We start from the raw sequence: 12734 nt of genomic DNA, 5'->3' as shown, positions 1-12734 counted from the left end.
TTAGAGCTATTTAGGCTATAAATATCCTTTTGATTGTTTAAATGTTGGAGATGCTTACCATTGAGTGATGAGTGTGACACCAGTGAAAGGGTTCATTTGAAAATGCTTGTAAGTAGGTAGAAACAGTATTCTCCTCTCATAACAGGGTGTGATCAGTCAATTGGAGCATGTTGTGCAGTTGTAATGCTTTAACTTAATTTCCTTCTGGAGATCTTGGATGGGTGAAGTTCCCCTGGATCTAGAATTCTCCCTTTCTAGCCTGCTCCTGCAGTTTCATTTACGTTCAAATTATTTAATGTCCCTTTTCTAAGGAAACTCAGTTGTGTGTTTTCTAATATGCTGCCATATTCTTAATTATTCTGCCTCCACTGAAATGCTGACTATTCTTTAAAGGTCCTTGTGATGTTTTCAATTCTGTCTAGCTAGAAAATTAATCTTGAAATATTGGAAATGATTGCATATGAATGGAGAGGTTTCAATTTTGAATATTCCTCTTTGTGAATGCTTCTCAAGTTTAAATATTGGGGTCTACTGTTGTCTCATGAAGCTGATATCACTCTGATTGTTTGTTGTTGTCTCCGTGGCTGCACAAAACAACTCTGGCTTAATTGCAAGCAGTGTGGCTCAATGGCTAAAGCAGGGGACTGGGAATTGGCACACCTGGGTTTTGTTCCTCATTCTGTCATTGACTTGTTGTGATCTTGAGTAAATCATGGGAATGTTTGTGGTTTCTGCCAGAATAGTGTCCAGGCTAGGCTCCCTTTAGGATCAAGGCCACACTATGTTAGGTACCCTACAAAAATAAGGGAAGACACAGTATTTGCCTAAAGAATTTACATTGTATTAGTAATTTATTCACTTGTAAGTAGGTATAAATATTTGCTTCACAAGGGTATTTAGAGGATTGATTGATTAATTCTGTAAAGTATTTTTGAGACCATTGATGAAATATGCTATGTAAGTGGGACAGTAGAAACAGCACAAGTGTGCAGTTTGCTGCCATAGTCTTATTGCTTATAAAGTAACCTTCTCTGCACTGGGGAAATGAACCCCCTGCGCCCTCCCCACCCCCCAAAAAGAAAAAAATCCACCACACCAGATTGAACTGAACTGTTGGGATATGTGTAAAAATAAATAATTGGTATAGAGACAGCCTTAATCTCTGTAAGATGGGCATAATTTACCTACTGTGCAGTGAGGCTATGAGGATTAATTAATATTTGTAGAGCACTTTGAGCCCATCAAAGCAAGGTGCTATAGAAGTACAAAATATGCATTATTTATGTGGAACTCTCTGTTTACCCAGGGAACACTTTACCTCATGGAATGCAGCAAGCATGGACTGCCACGTTCTAAATGTTTGTAAGGGCCTAGCCCACTGGGGCCCAGCCTGTCTGGCCTCTAAGTGCTAGGGCAATAGAAATGGTGATAATATTAATGGTCTTGTGCAGCTAGTCTTGCTGCCCTCTGCTTCTGCAAAATCACCCACACGGTGGTGTGATGATTATAATGGTTATATTTCTTATTTGGGCCAGTTAGAGCATATGGATTATTTGAATTGTTGAACCTTTTTATAGATGTTGCTATGTCAGTAGATGCAGAAATTCATCTCTCTCCTTTATCTCCCAGTTCTCTCTTTCTCCCCTTTCCCCCCCGCCATGGCAGCATGTTCCCTTTCACCCAGAAAAATAGCTTCTGACTGCTGGGGGCCTGCCCCATGCATTAACTATTTACTAGGCATGAAGATGCCAATTTCAGCTGGGAATTGACTGCAGCTCATTTGCTACATGTGTAGCTTCTGCTGCCTTAGGCACAGAGCAGCTCTGACTTGAACTCTGGTGTCCTTGGCTTCTCAGAAACAAGGCATTCTTAGGGGAGCTACATGGCTGCCAAGCTTTTGTTCAGAATGTTTATGACTTATACAGGGTAATATCTGTATTGTGATTTAGCCAAGTTCCATACACTGGGTCTCTCACACTGAGGGGATAACGGAAAATGCTCAAAGAGGTATCTGGTGTTGACCGAAAGCTTGGGATTTTCTTCCAAGGATATTTTTCTGCCTGCTGGCCTTGAGGGCTAAATCTGAGAGGGAGAAGAAAACTGAAATATTCTGGAAGAGAATCCCACTGGCAAGTAATAATTTGGATGGAATTTCCATACAACTAATCAAAACGCTAGCCCTCCAACAGCTGTATATTTTGAGATACCTACTCAGTTTGCACATATGTAAAGAAACATGTATATCTGGGAGGTATTGAACATTCAAGCATGCACATGCAAAGGTACACGTGTGATATAAAACTACATACATATAGGTACTTGCACACATGTAAACACATGCATATCTAGGGGCATATATGCAAACATGCACCGATAGCTACTGCATATGTGTGTAAGCACACGTACTGATGTAGTTCTATGTAAATGCTTTATTAAACTCATGCCTGCAAATACGCAGGTGAACACAGAAGTGCATTGAGTACGTCTATGCAGCAGCAAGGAGCATGGTAAAAATAACAGTGTGGCTGCTGCAGCAGGGATGGCAGCTTGGGCTAGCTGGCCTAGCACAAACCTGCCCAACTTCCTGCATATGTACTTGGGCAGTTAACCTGAGCCGACACCCTTACCGCCATGGCTATACTGCTATTTTAGCAGGCTAGCTTGAGCAGAGCTAGTATGTCTGTCCATGAATGTTGGGAATCACCTCTCCGGTTGCTGTGTAGACAGAAACTTAGAAGCAAATCCTCCTCTGTTCCCCACAGTCAATTTTTCATATTTTTTCCCCCTAGGAACATAAGTGCTTCTTAGCAGGTGTGGTATAATACCATACATGTACATGCTTAGTGAAGTAGTGTAGTATCTGCTGGCACCTTGCCATCACATCTCTCACATTTGCCCTAATGCAAGAAAACATTGGCAGAGGGAGAGCAATTGCCTCCCAGCTGGTGCCCAGAGGAGCAGAGCAACAGTTCACTGTTAGTTCTGTTCACCTTGCTCAGAGGCTACTGCTACTGCTGCTTCTTTCTCTATTCCTCCTCTGCCTCCCTTCCCTTGCACGTCTTGTCTCAGTTGTGTCCCCTCAGACACTGCTGCTCTATATTAGCCCTCCCACAAATGGGGGTGTGAGGTGATATAAACATCACCACCAATCCTCTGCATGGAAGAGGCATGTAGCAGCAGAATCTTCTGCCCATCTTCTGCAAGCCTAAGAAATGATATAATGATTTTTGTATTAATCAGAAGGAGACTATTTGGAATTCAGGAAATCCAGGGGTGCAAATCAGCAAACAACCTAAATCTTTCCCTGACCACCCTACACTTACATCCCTGAATTATCCTGACACCCACTCAGTCTACCTTTTCTGTATTTTCAACGTCACCTGCTCCCTTTTGTTTCACCCCACCCTTTACAGACTGATGCGGCCACCATCCACCCACTACACACGCCACCTCCAATTCTTGCTCCCTTTTGAACCAGCTACAGCTTCTCACCTCTTATTCTCTGTACACACATCAAAGACCTGTCCATTCCCAACCCACCTTCTCACTATAATAAAGAAACCAACAACACTTACCCTCTCCAACAGTCTGCTAACATCTCTTCTATCCACCCACCCAGGTATAGAAACGTCTGTATACTTATCCATCTTTTCAAAGACCCAGCTACCCACATAAAGATGTTTACTTTAACCTTGTCAACTTTACAAATAGTATCCACAGACCCCCAAATGTTAGGCTAACTAGCATTTTACTTTATCTGGTCCACATATGGAACAGAGTTGATTTGTGCATACACCTTTATTGTTAAAAATTTTAAAGATTTGGAAAGTTGTTGAAATACTTAGATGTGTATCTACATTATACAAATGATTTGCTGGTCTGGTCTATGCTACAATATTGTACTGTCTCCAAATCCTCTTGGTAACCATCATGCTAGCTGAATGAGGGTTCAACGCTGTTTCCTGGTCAGTGGAAACAAGCAGGGCTTTGGAGCGGAGCCTGGAGCTGAAGCACGGAGCAGCTCTGGAGCAGTGGAGCTGCAGGTTTTTGCCTGGAGCTGGAGCAGAGCATGGAGCACAGTTCCAAAGCACCGGAAACCAGGACAAACAGGCTACTGAACTGTGTTCACCTAGACAGCTAACGTGATTGCTGAAAAAACATGTTCAGATGCAGTTCAATTTTGTAATGTAGACCAGGTCACAATGTTACAGGCTTGGAACAGAATTATGTTTGTCTGTGGAACCTTAACTCCAAATTTCTTGACATTCACAAACACAAGTTTGTCAAACTTCAGAAGTCTAAGCAATGTTGAAAGTTTATTTCTTATTTAAGGGATGTGTATTTTAGCCTTGACTTGTGATAAAGGTTTATTTTGGAATTACAGCCTCTCTGTACAGTTGACGTTAGCATTATTGTCCCTGTTCTGCATATAGGTAAATGGACACACAGAGTTCAAACAACTTGCTTCACATCTTGCAGTGGCAGAGATGCAAATAAAACTGTCTGCGTGACAGTAAAAGGAATATAATATGGTATTCGTCTACCTCACAGGGTGTCATGAGACTTAATATATTTGTTGCTAGAATGTATTTCATTAGATTATACAGAGCATTTTGTTGGGGAAATACATGAAAGTGAGAATATGTAGGTGATAGCTTTGGTGAAAGGAAGACGCTCCTGGTTTTTCTTGCGATGCTTGCTTTCTGTTCTGTCCTCTTGTTCCCTAAGTAGATACTTTTATTGTCTTTTAATTGGCTTTCTGCATCCCAGTGCCTAAAACCTGGCACTATACTTGGCAGCAATTTTGTTTTTATGGTGAAAGAGCTTGCTGAAATACTAAAAAAAAAAAAAAAAAAAGGGGGGGGGGAGGAATAGCCAATTAGTCAGAACCTCTGCTACGTCCTGAGAGCACAAAGCTTTGTAGCTGGAAATTTGAGGCAGAAAGACAGAAGAACCTGAGAGACAGACAGACAGACAGACACACACACATGCACACGCATGCCTATTAACATGGAGAGCAGATCTGTGTTAGCTACAACCAAATTTAAACACAAGTCTTGCTAGCAGCCCTCTCACATGTTTTCCCCAAATGGTGGAGGTGGGGATTTTTTGTCTGGTCTAAATGGGCTCTCAATGTTATAACTATGTGCTCTGTGATGCACTGGCCCTATATTCTGCAGCATAGCAAAGCTGAAGTCTGCAGTAGAGTGATATTGTCTGTGGCAGCTACAATTAAATTCAAAGCAGCATTTGTTTTATTAAAATAGAAAGGAATGATATAAGTGAACTGCTCTGTATTTATTATGTCAATAAAAAATCTCCATTTTGGAATGTCCCTACCCAAAATTTTCCAATTTTAGCATGCAGCAGAATCTTGTACTGACAATCTGTGAAGAACTGCACTGTAGAAAATGATGTGAAGTGGGAGTGGAAGATGAGAGGTTTTAACAACAGGATAGGGTGCATCCAGGCAAGGGAGAAAAACAGATGAGGTATTTGAAGATTTTTAGATGCATCATCTCTGCAGTGCTTTTTCCTTGTCCCCTTTGCAGGCAGACATGAAGGCGACTTCAAAGTTTAGGCAGAAGAGTGGGAGAAAAGGACTCAAACTCCTAGTTACCCGCTCCACATACTGACAGAAGCCAGTAGCCCTAATGTATCTCCCCAATGCCCTCCCCTGCAATAGCTGAATGACTAACAAAATGATTAGCAGTGAAAGAGTTAACAATGTTAACATCGAAATTGCTATTAGGTTTCAATGTTAATATCTCCATTGGGATGAATGGGAGTAGTTCATGCCTCAAGGCTATGGTTTCAGGCTGGCTGCTTGTTCAGGAAGACGGAATGCTGTATCAATTTACACTCTATTCAGGTAAGAAGATTTTTCTTAAACTAAAGGGCAAGAAACATAACTGGGGGGAGTGGTTCTTACAGCTGGAGAATTCTGTGACCACACAGTTGTACATAGATGGGAATGCTGGCTGTAACCATGCTGTTGACTGTATAAAGGTGTTAATAAGGGTTGGCTCTCTGGAGAGGACGAACTCCTGCTCATGCTAGGCGAAGAAACCACCATAGAACCTTTATAGCTACAAATACTGTAGCCAGTAAATCCTGCAACAATGTACACTTCTTCTTGGAAAAGTCTTCCACTGGTGCTGCTTTAACTAACTTCAACTAGTCATCATCTGAACAGGTCTAACCCCTATTTTTTAAAGTGCTGGTGGCTGGACCATGACACTGTTCTGCCATTGCTAGAACCTGTGGAGAGCTGCACCATTCTTGCAACAGTATGTGGGAGTTCTTCAGAGAAAACCTCAGTGTTGACTAGGCCCTACTGTGAAGATAGAGAGGCCACATCTACATTGCAAAATCAACCATGTAGGGACACCCAGTTACAATGTAGTTAAAGCACAATTTGGTCTTGCAGCATAGACAGGACTGAACTGTGTCTTAACCATACCCCTGAACCATGCTATAGCCTTTCACTTCAGCTGGGCTGTCACATGATTTGGGAACATGGCTTGGCACCATCTACACTTCAAGAATGAACTGTGTTCTAGTGCAGGATTTAAAAATGGCCATCTTATAATTGGGTTTTCTTCTCCCCCCTCACAGTGTGGTCTTGTGTTTGTATGATTCCATGCTTGACACTTATGTTACTTTGCATTTTTTGAGTGATTATCTGGCTTCTCAAGAACTCAGTGCTTTGCAAGCACCAGATCCTCGCAGAGATCCAGAGAGTTCTGGGCCACTTCCAGCTTTTGAGGCCCCTAGCCATAATAAAAATAAAAAATGACAACACATGAAAACAAAATAAAGAACCAAAAAAAGTGAGGCCTAATTTGAACATTCATTTTTTTTATTTAACAAATGCTTTTCTCTTCTTTTTCTTTGCAAATGCACTAATTACTGAGGGAAAAATCTAGATTTTGTGCAATGTCACAGTTGATGTTAAGCATGGCAAGCCCATTCAGACGCTCTTGTCCCATAGCTGAACGGTGATAGTTCTTTACCTGCTTCAACACGTTGAAGATGCGTTCACCTTGAAGCCACTGATGCAGGCAAACTGACAAAAATATGCAATGCAATTGTGGTATTAGGAAAAATTAACTTGTCTAAATTTTAAGGGGAGAAGGAGGAACCACCACTGAAAGTAATAAAATAAAATAGAGTAGTCATTAAGGGAGCAGAACTAAGGGAGGACTTAGGTGTTTGAAGAGGAGAGTGATCAACTCTATTGAAAGCTGCAGAAAGATCAAGGAGAACCATCATGACACCTTGGCAAGGAAAGGGGCCTTTGGAAAACTTGGAGATAGGGGATCCAAGGCAGTGTTGAAGGAGAGGAAGTTGGGGCAGGGTTGTAAGTGATCTATTTACAGTGCTTGAAGGTGAAGGGAGATGAGATGCTAGTTAAATCTACAAGTTGGGTTGATGGGGAGGGTGGGCAATAGAATGAGCATCTATTGAAATTGAGAGAGAACACAGTAGTAAGACAGATAAATAGCTGGGAGTGGAATGTGTCCAAATGACACATGGAGGGATTTGGAGGTAGGAAGTAAATGAGACATGTCAGTCAGATACCATGGTAAAGCAGGAAGAGGGATTCTGGGAGGGGGAAGTCCTATCTGATGTCAGATACAAGGCTCTAATGAACACTAATAACCAGGGACTAAATGCCGCTTTGTCATGGGAAGGCCAAAGTTGGGTGGGAAACTAAGACTCTGAAGCCTCAAGGTCTCTGTCAAACCATCCTGTCAAGGGCAATTGGGAGCTGGCCCCTGTTTCGGATTTCTGGCCATATAATACCACCCCTGGGGATTAGCATTATTGGGAAATACCATGGAACGTGAGGGGTTAATAGAGAGTTGGAAGAAGCCCAACCATTCCCCTGGCAGAACTGCTGCCTCACCAAATGTGCTGCTGAGGCCCTGCTGGTCACCCTCAACTCCCTCGCCCTCCATCGGAGGCTGACCGTATGCAGTCAGAGTTGATGTGCAGAAACACTAATAGCATAAACATAACCTTTGGGCAAAAAGTGGCAGGGATATGCTGGCCCTGAATACTAAAGGAGCTGCTACAGGTCTGGGTGTCCCATCTATATCAAATTAGAGACCATATCAGTATTAATGCTAGGGTAACAAATGCTGACCAGGCCTGTTACCAATCTCCAACAAGGAGCAGGAAGGTGGTGCGTGTCTGAGTTAGTCAAAGAGTTGGAATGTGTGTGACATACCAGGGCACAAACCAGAGTAGTGGGAGGCTGTCACCCCTGCCCTGAAACCTTGGATGCCTTGCTGTGGTAGCTCCCACATGGGTCACTCACAAACAGCCAAACTGCATGCAAGCCATGCCCTGAATGTGTGTAACAGCAACCTGCCAACTACACCCTGGCTCCTGCCAGCCTACCACAGGGTGACCCCAACACAGGCCCAGTTCTGCAACTTCCCACAGAAATGTGTGTTTTGCATTGCCCAGTCCTCTGCTCGACAGTACAAATATATTAAGTCTGTTATTCCTTTAAGGGTATAATATGCCAGTGTATTATCTTAAATGGAGTTATCCAGACACTTCAACTTAAACACACTGGATAAGATAAAACAGTCAAACATGTTTACTAAGTACAAAGAGATTTTAAGTGAGCACACGTAATGAGACATAAGTCAGAAATAAATATAAAACACTTACTAGTATCTACTTAAACTATTTTAGTTGCAAAGCAAACTTCTCACCACATGCTCCAGTAGACTACTGACCAAACTTTCAGGTCAGGAACCTCCCTCCCCCCACAGAGTTCAATGTCTGTTTCCTTTTGTCCTCAAAAAGTGCAGAGAATGAGGTGGCCAGGAAGAGAGAGAGAGAGGGATGCCTGTGCCTCCTTTTTATAGTTTCAGTCCCTCTCTTGGAAAAATATTTCCAGCTGAGACCCAGGAGACAGTCTATGTGGAAGGATATTCCCTGATGGGCTTTTCCCTCCATCTATTTGCCCTTCCTTTGTTTTCCTTTCCTGCTTGATAACTCTGTATACTGCTTAAATGAAAATTAAGGCAAGCACATAGTCCTTTGTTTAGGACAGACCTGTTTGCCAACCTTTGCTTGGGCAGGGCTGTGGGGTTTGGAACATGTGTTAACACCATATGGGGGAATCTTATAAATTAACATACAATGTTGACACATTTTTGTCAGGACAATACTGACCAGCAAATTGCGTTTTCAAATGATACCTTACAAGGCATACTTTGTACAAAGATTATTACAATAGGGTGTGCATACAGGGGTGTATTCTTTCACAGTATGTCATGAAATTTAAGTGAATAGTAGGATATTTTTTCAAGGTGTTGAAAAGGACTGCAGAGGGATAGGAGGCATCACATTATCATCATCTGAATTTCTTCCAGATTGGGAGAGTCTGAAATCAAATATCTTAAATGTGTTACTTAAGAATTGTTTGGCTAAATTAATGGTAGGAACTGGGGAGGTTTCCAAGTGTGTGCTGGTCGGTGTTGAAAATGAAAGCATGGTGAGGCCGCAACCTTTAAAATCATATAGTGGAAACCCTGAATTTATACATGAGGTTTAGGGTTGTCACATTAATTCTCTTGGTCTAGCAGCTGGAGAACTGAATTGGGAGAACTGGTCTCTATTCCCAACTGCGCCACTGATCTGGGCAAGTAACTTCATTTATTTGTGTCTGTTTCCCCCGCCACCTTTGTCACATGGTGAGTAGCCCCGTTGATTTTACTTAGTGCCTAAAGTTAGATGGATGTATTAAGACTTTGCAGGATCGGAGCCTAAATAAGCAAGTGACAAAGGGCGGCCAGGGAAACGGGCACAGGGAAATGAAATGGCTTGGCCAGGGCCATACACCAGGTCAGCTCAGCAGATGCATAAGTCTTTGCAGGTGCAGCACTATAAATTTTTAGGGATGGGGGCTGTCTTATTATGCGTGTATATGAGTTCTAGAACAATGCACCCTGATCTCTGATGGGGCCTCTGGGTGCTATTTAATAACACTACCAATAATCACAACATAAAATTGTCATTCCATGGGAGCAACACACACCTAACAAAGGTCAAAACTTGTCCCTAAGGTAAGGAAGGAGGTTGAAGCCTGGAGTACAAGGTGAAGGGAAGATAAATGGCCAAATACACTGACAAAAGCCAGGAGCCAGCCTACGGCAAACTATACTCAATATATCTGGAAGGTGTCCTTTCTTTTCCGAGGGTGTTATTTTCATTTTCTTGTTAAAATAACTCACGCTATCTGCCTCTTTCTCTGGTGACTCTCCTTTGATACAGAGAAGGGGGTTTCACCAATGAGGAGGCTGACCTCTTTGTTTTCAGTCTCTTGTTATGCACAGCTTCTGAAATATGCAAGTGTCTGGTTGCTTTCCCCACAACTCAGCGGAAAACATTAGTGCCACCAATCTCTGTGACAGAACACTGGTGACAAACTGCCTTGTCATTTCAATCAAAGCCACCCGCACTTGTCATCTGATTTATCCAGGGTTAAACCGTTTATTATGCGCCAGCTCAGGCTGCTCAGGGTAGCTGTTTTTCTTAATCTTGTGTCATAAGTGGTGTTGGGTGGAGGTCAGAGTGAAAACACCTGCTGGTTGAAGTGACAGCTTCATTCTGACAACCAGGGATTCTGTTAAAAGCAAAAACAAATGGGGATAAAAATGCAGCGCATGCAACTCCGCAGGGTGGTGCCTTCTACAGAATTAAGGTTATTTAAAAGAAACTCTACCACAGTTCTTGTCTCCTCCACCTTAATGCTCTCCTCATCTCCATCTCCCACCTGAAACTCCGGGTCACCTTTTGTGTGCATCTGTTTAGGTGCACTAAGAGACTTTATGCTTCAAATCTCTCTTCAAAATTCACTACTTTCCACCAGTTTCCAGCCACTGATTTTTTTGCTCTGGCACTACCTTCTTAACATAAATGCAAAAGGAAAAGACAAAGCAGAACCAAATGGTGTAATCTGTCAGCCATTGTTACAATGATCATCCAAATGCATTTATCTTTCCTTTGTCTTGTCATCTCTTCTGCTTTGTCATTTCTCATCCTTCTAACTCTCTGCTTTCCTCTTTGCTTCTAGTGCTCTGACAAGTGGGACTTGGGAAACCTCAGTTCAATTCTATTCTTCACTCTGCCCACACCTGCTGTGTGACCTTGGGCAAATCACTTCTCCCCTCACTATTTTGGTTTCCTCACCTGTAAAAAGCTACCTCTGTCACTGGTTTGGATCACAGCTGAGAGTGCCAAATTCAGGGCAGACTGCAGGAAACAGGACAGACACACCCCAAAACAAAAGTGTGCTCCTGTATCACTACACTAGTTAACAAGGAGCTAAAATAGAGGCAGGCTATCGCCACCCACACAACTGGACTTTTGTGATGTAAGGTTATTAAAACCAAAAGCACCACTTTTATAAGGTGTTCCAGTTCCAGAGAACCAGCCAAATATCCCAGGTCAATATACAGTTCAGATCTTACCCAAAAATCATGTTGATGGCTAATTCCTTTAGTAAACTAAACTAAAGAGTTATTAATTGATTCAAGGAATCCTATACATTACAATTGATTTCAGAGTCTATAGCTCAGGATACAGCAGTGATGGTAATTCTGCTAGCTTTCAATAAGTCTCTCTGGATCATCCAAGAATTGAGTGAAGATTGGGGATCATCAGTCCTTTGCTCAAAGCTTCCCTTTGTTAGAAATCAAAGTTCCAGAGATGAGGAGCAGGAATGAAGACCATGAATTATGTCTACAATTTATACCTCTTATTCCAGGTGCATAGAAAGTTACTGGCACAAACATGGAGTCATTGGTCACGTGCCTTGCTGAGTCATGAGGTATTCATTGGCTATGTGCTGCCAGAAGAGACCTCGGGAGGGGTCCCTGGAAGAGCTGATTGTCCTTAATGGGCCACCAAACAGGCAGGCTAGCCTTGATGTAAATCTGTCTTGGGGTGTTAGCCAGAAAGGCAACAGGTTTCTGTTACTAAAACATAGCAAAGTTTCATAACTTCATATACATTGATAATTCATGCATATAACCAAGATAGTCCTACTTAGCAGACTAACTTTTCCATTGATACCTTACATAATCCATTTTGTACAAGATTTATCACAACTGTGCAACGGGGTGCTACATCAGTGATGACCCATTAGTGTAAACATTGTCACTTTTCTTTAATACAGTGTCACAACTTTGTTTTGTGAGGTACTTGGACAACTGTGGCTGAAAAGAGCTAAGTGAGAAAAGTCAGGCATGTGGATGGTACCCTATACATTATGAAAAGAGGAGCCATGTCCATGTCAATTCAGAGTTATTGCTTCAGAGAAGGAGTGACAGAAGAAAATAAATTGTTTAGATGCTTATTTTTAAAAATAACTATCAACTTTTTTTGCATAGTATTTTTCATGCAAGAGTATCACAAAACGCAGTACAGATTCAATAACAAAGTTACAGAATGAAATAACAGAATTAATAATAGATGTACAGAATTACATAGTACAGCTGTACATGGCATAGCTGCAGAGTACCAGAGGGAGAAGGGAATTATTTAAATAGATCTCTTTTTACCAAAACAAATTGCTGCAATTCAGTTATTCAGAATAAATACCTTCACAGCAGGCTCTTTGATTGGATAAAGTGTACTCCAGGTGAAAATTTAGACTTTTATAATTGTGTTTATACAGAAAATCACTTTTGTGGGGGAAATACTGC

At 41.9% G+C, this 12734-nt stretch overlaps 1 protein-coding gene across 4 annotated transcripts in view; it reads left to right on the top strand.

The window, feature by feature from the left end:
- Positions 1-12734, top strand: part of CD247 (CD247 molecule) — a 114468-nt gene that overhangs the window by 42746 nt on the left and 58988 nt on the right. Inside the window, exon 1 of one of the 4 annotated variants that reach the window (XM_030581101.1) lies at positions 5535-5872. The exons of 2 other annotated variants lie outside the window; for them this stretch is intronic. In XM_030581101.1, the coding sequence (XP_030436961.1) occupies positions 5728-5872 (145 nt within the window). In that variant the 5' untranslated portion in view covers positions 5535-5727. Of the gene's footprint in view, positions 1-5534; positions 5873-12734 lie in introns of those variants that run through there. One more of the 4 variants, XM_030581095.1, reaches the window with a different exon arrangement.

This window comes from Gopherus evgoodei, chromosome 1 (assembly GCF_007399415.2).
Source record: "Gopherus evgoodei ecotype Sinaloan lineage chromosome 1, rGopEvg1_v1.p, whole genome shotgun sequence".
Classification (NCBI taxonomy): domain Eukaryota; kingdom Metazoa; phylum Chordata; order Testudines; family Testudinidae; genus Gopherus; species Gopherus evgoodei.
This window is presented reverse-complemented; position numbering and strand designations above follow the sequence as displayed.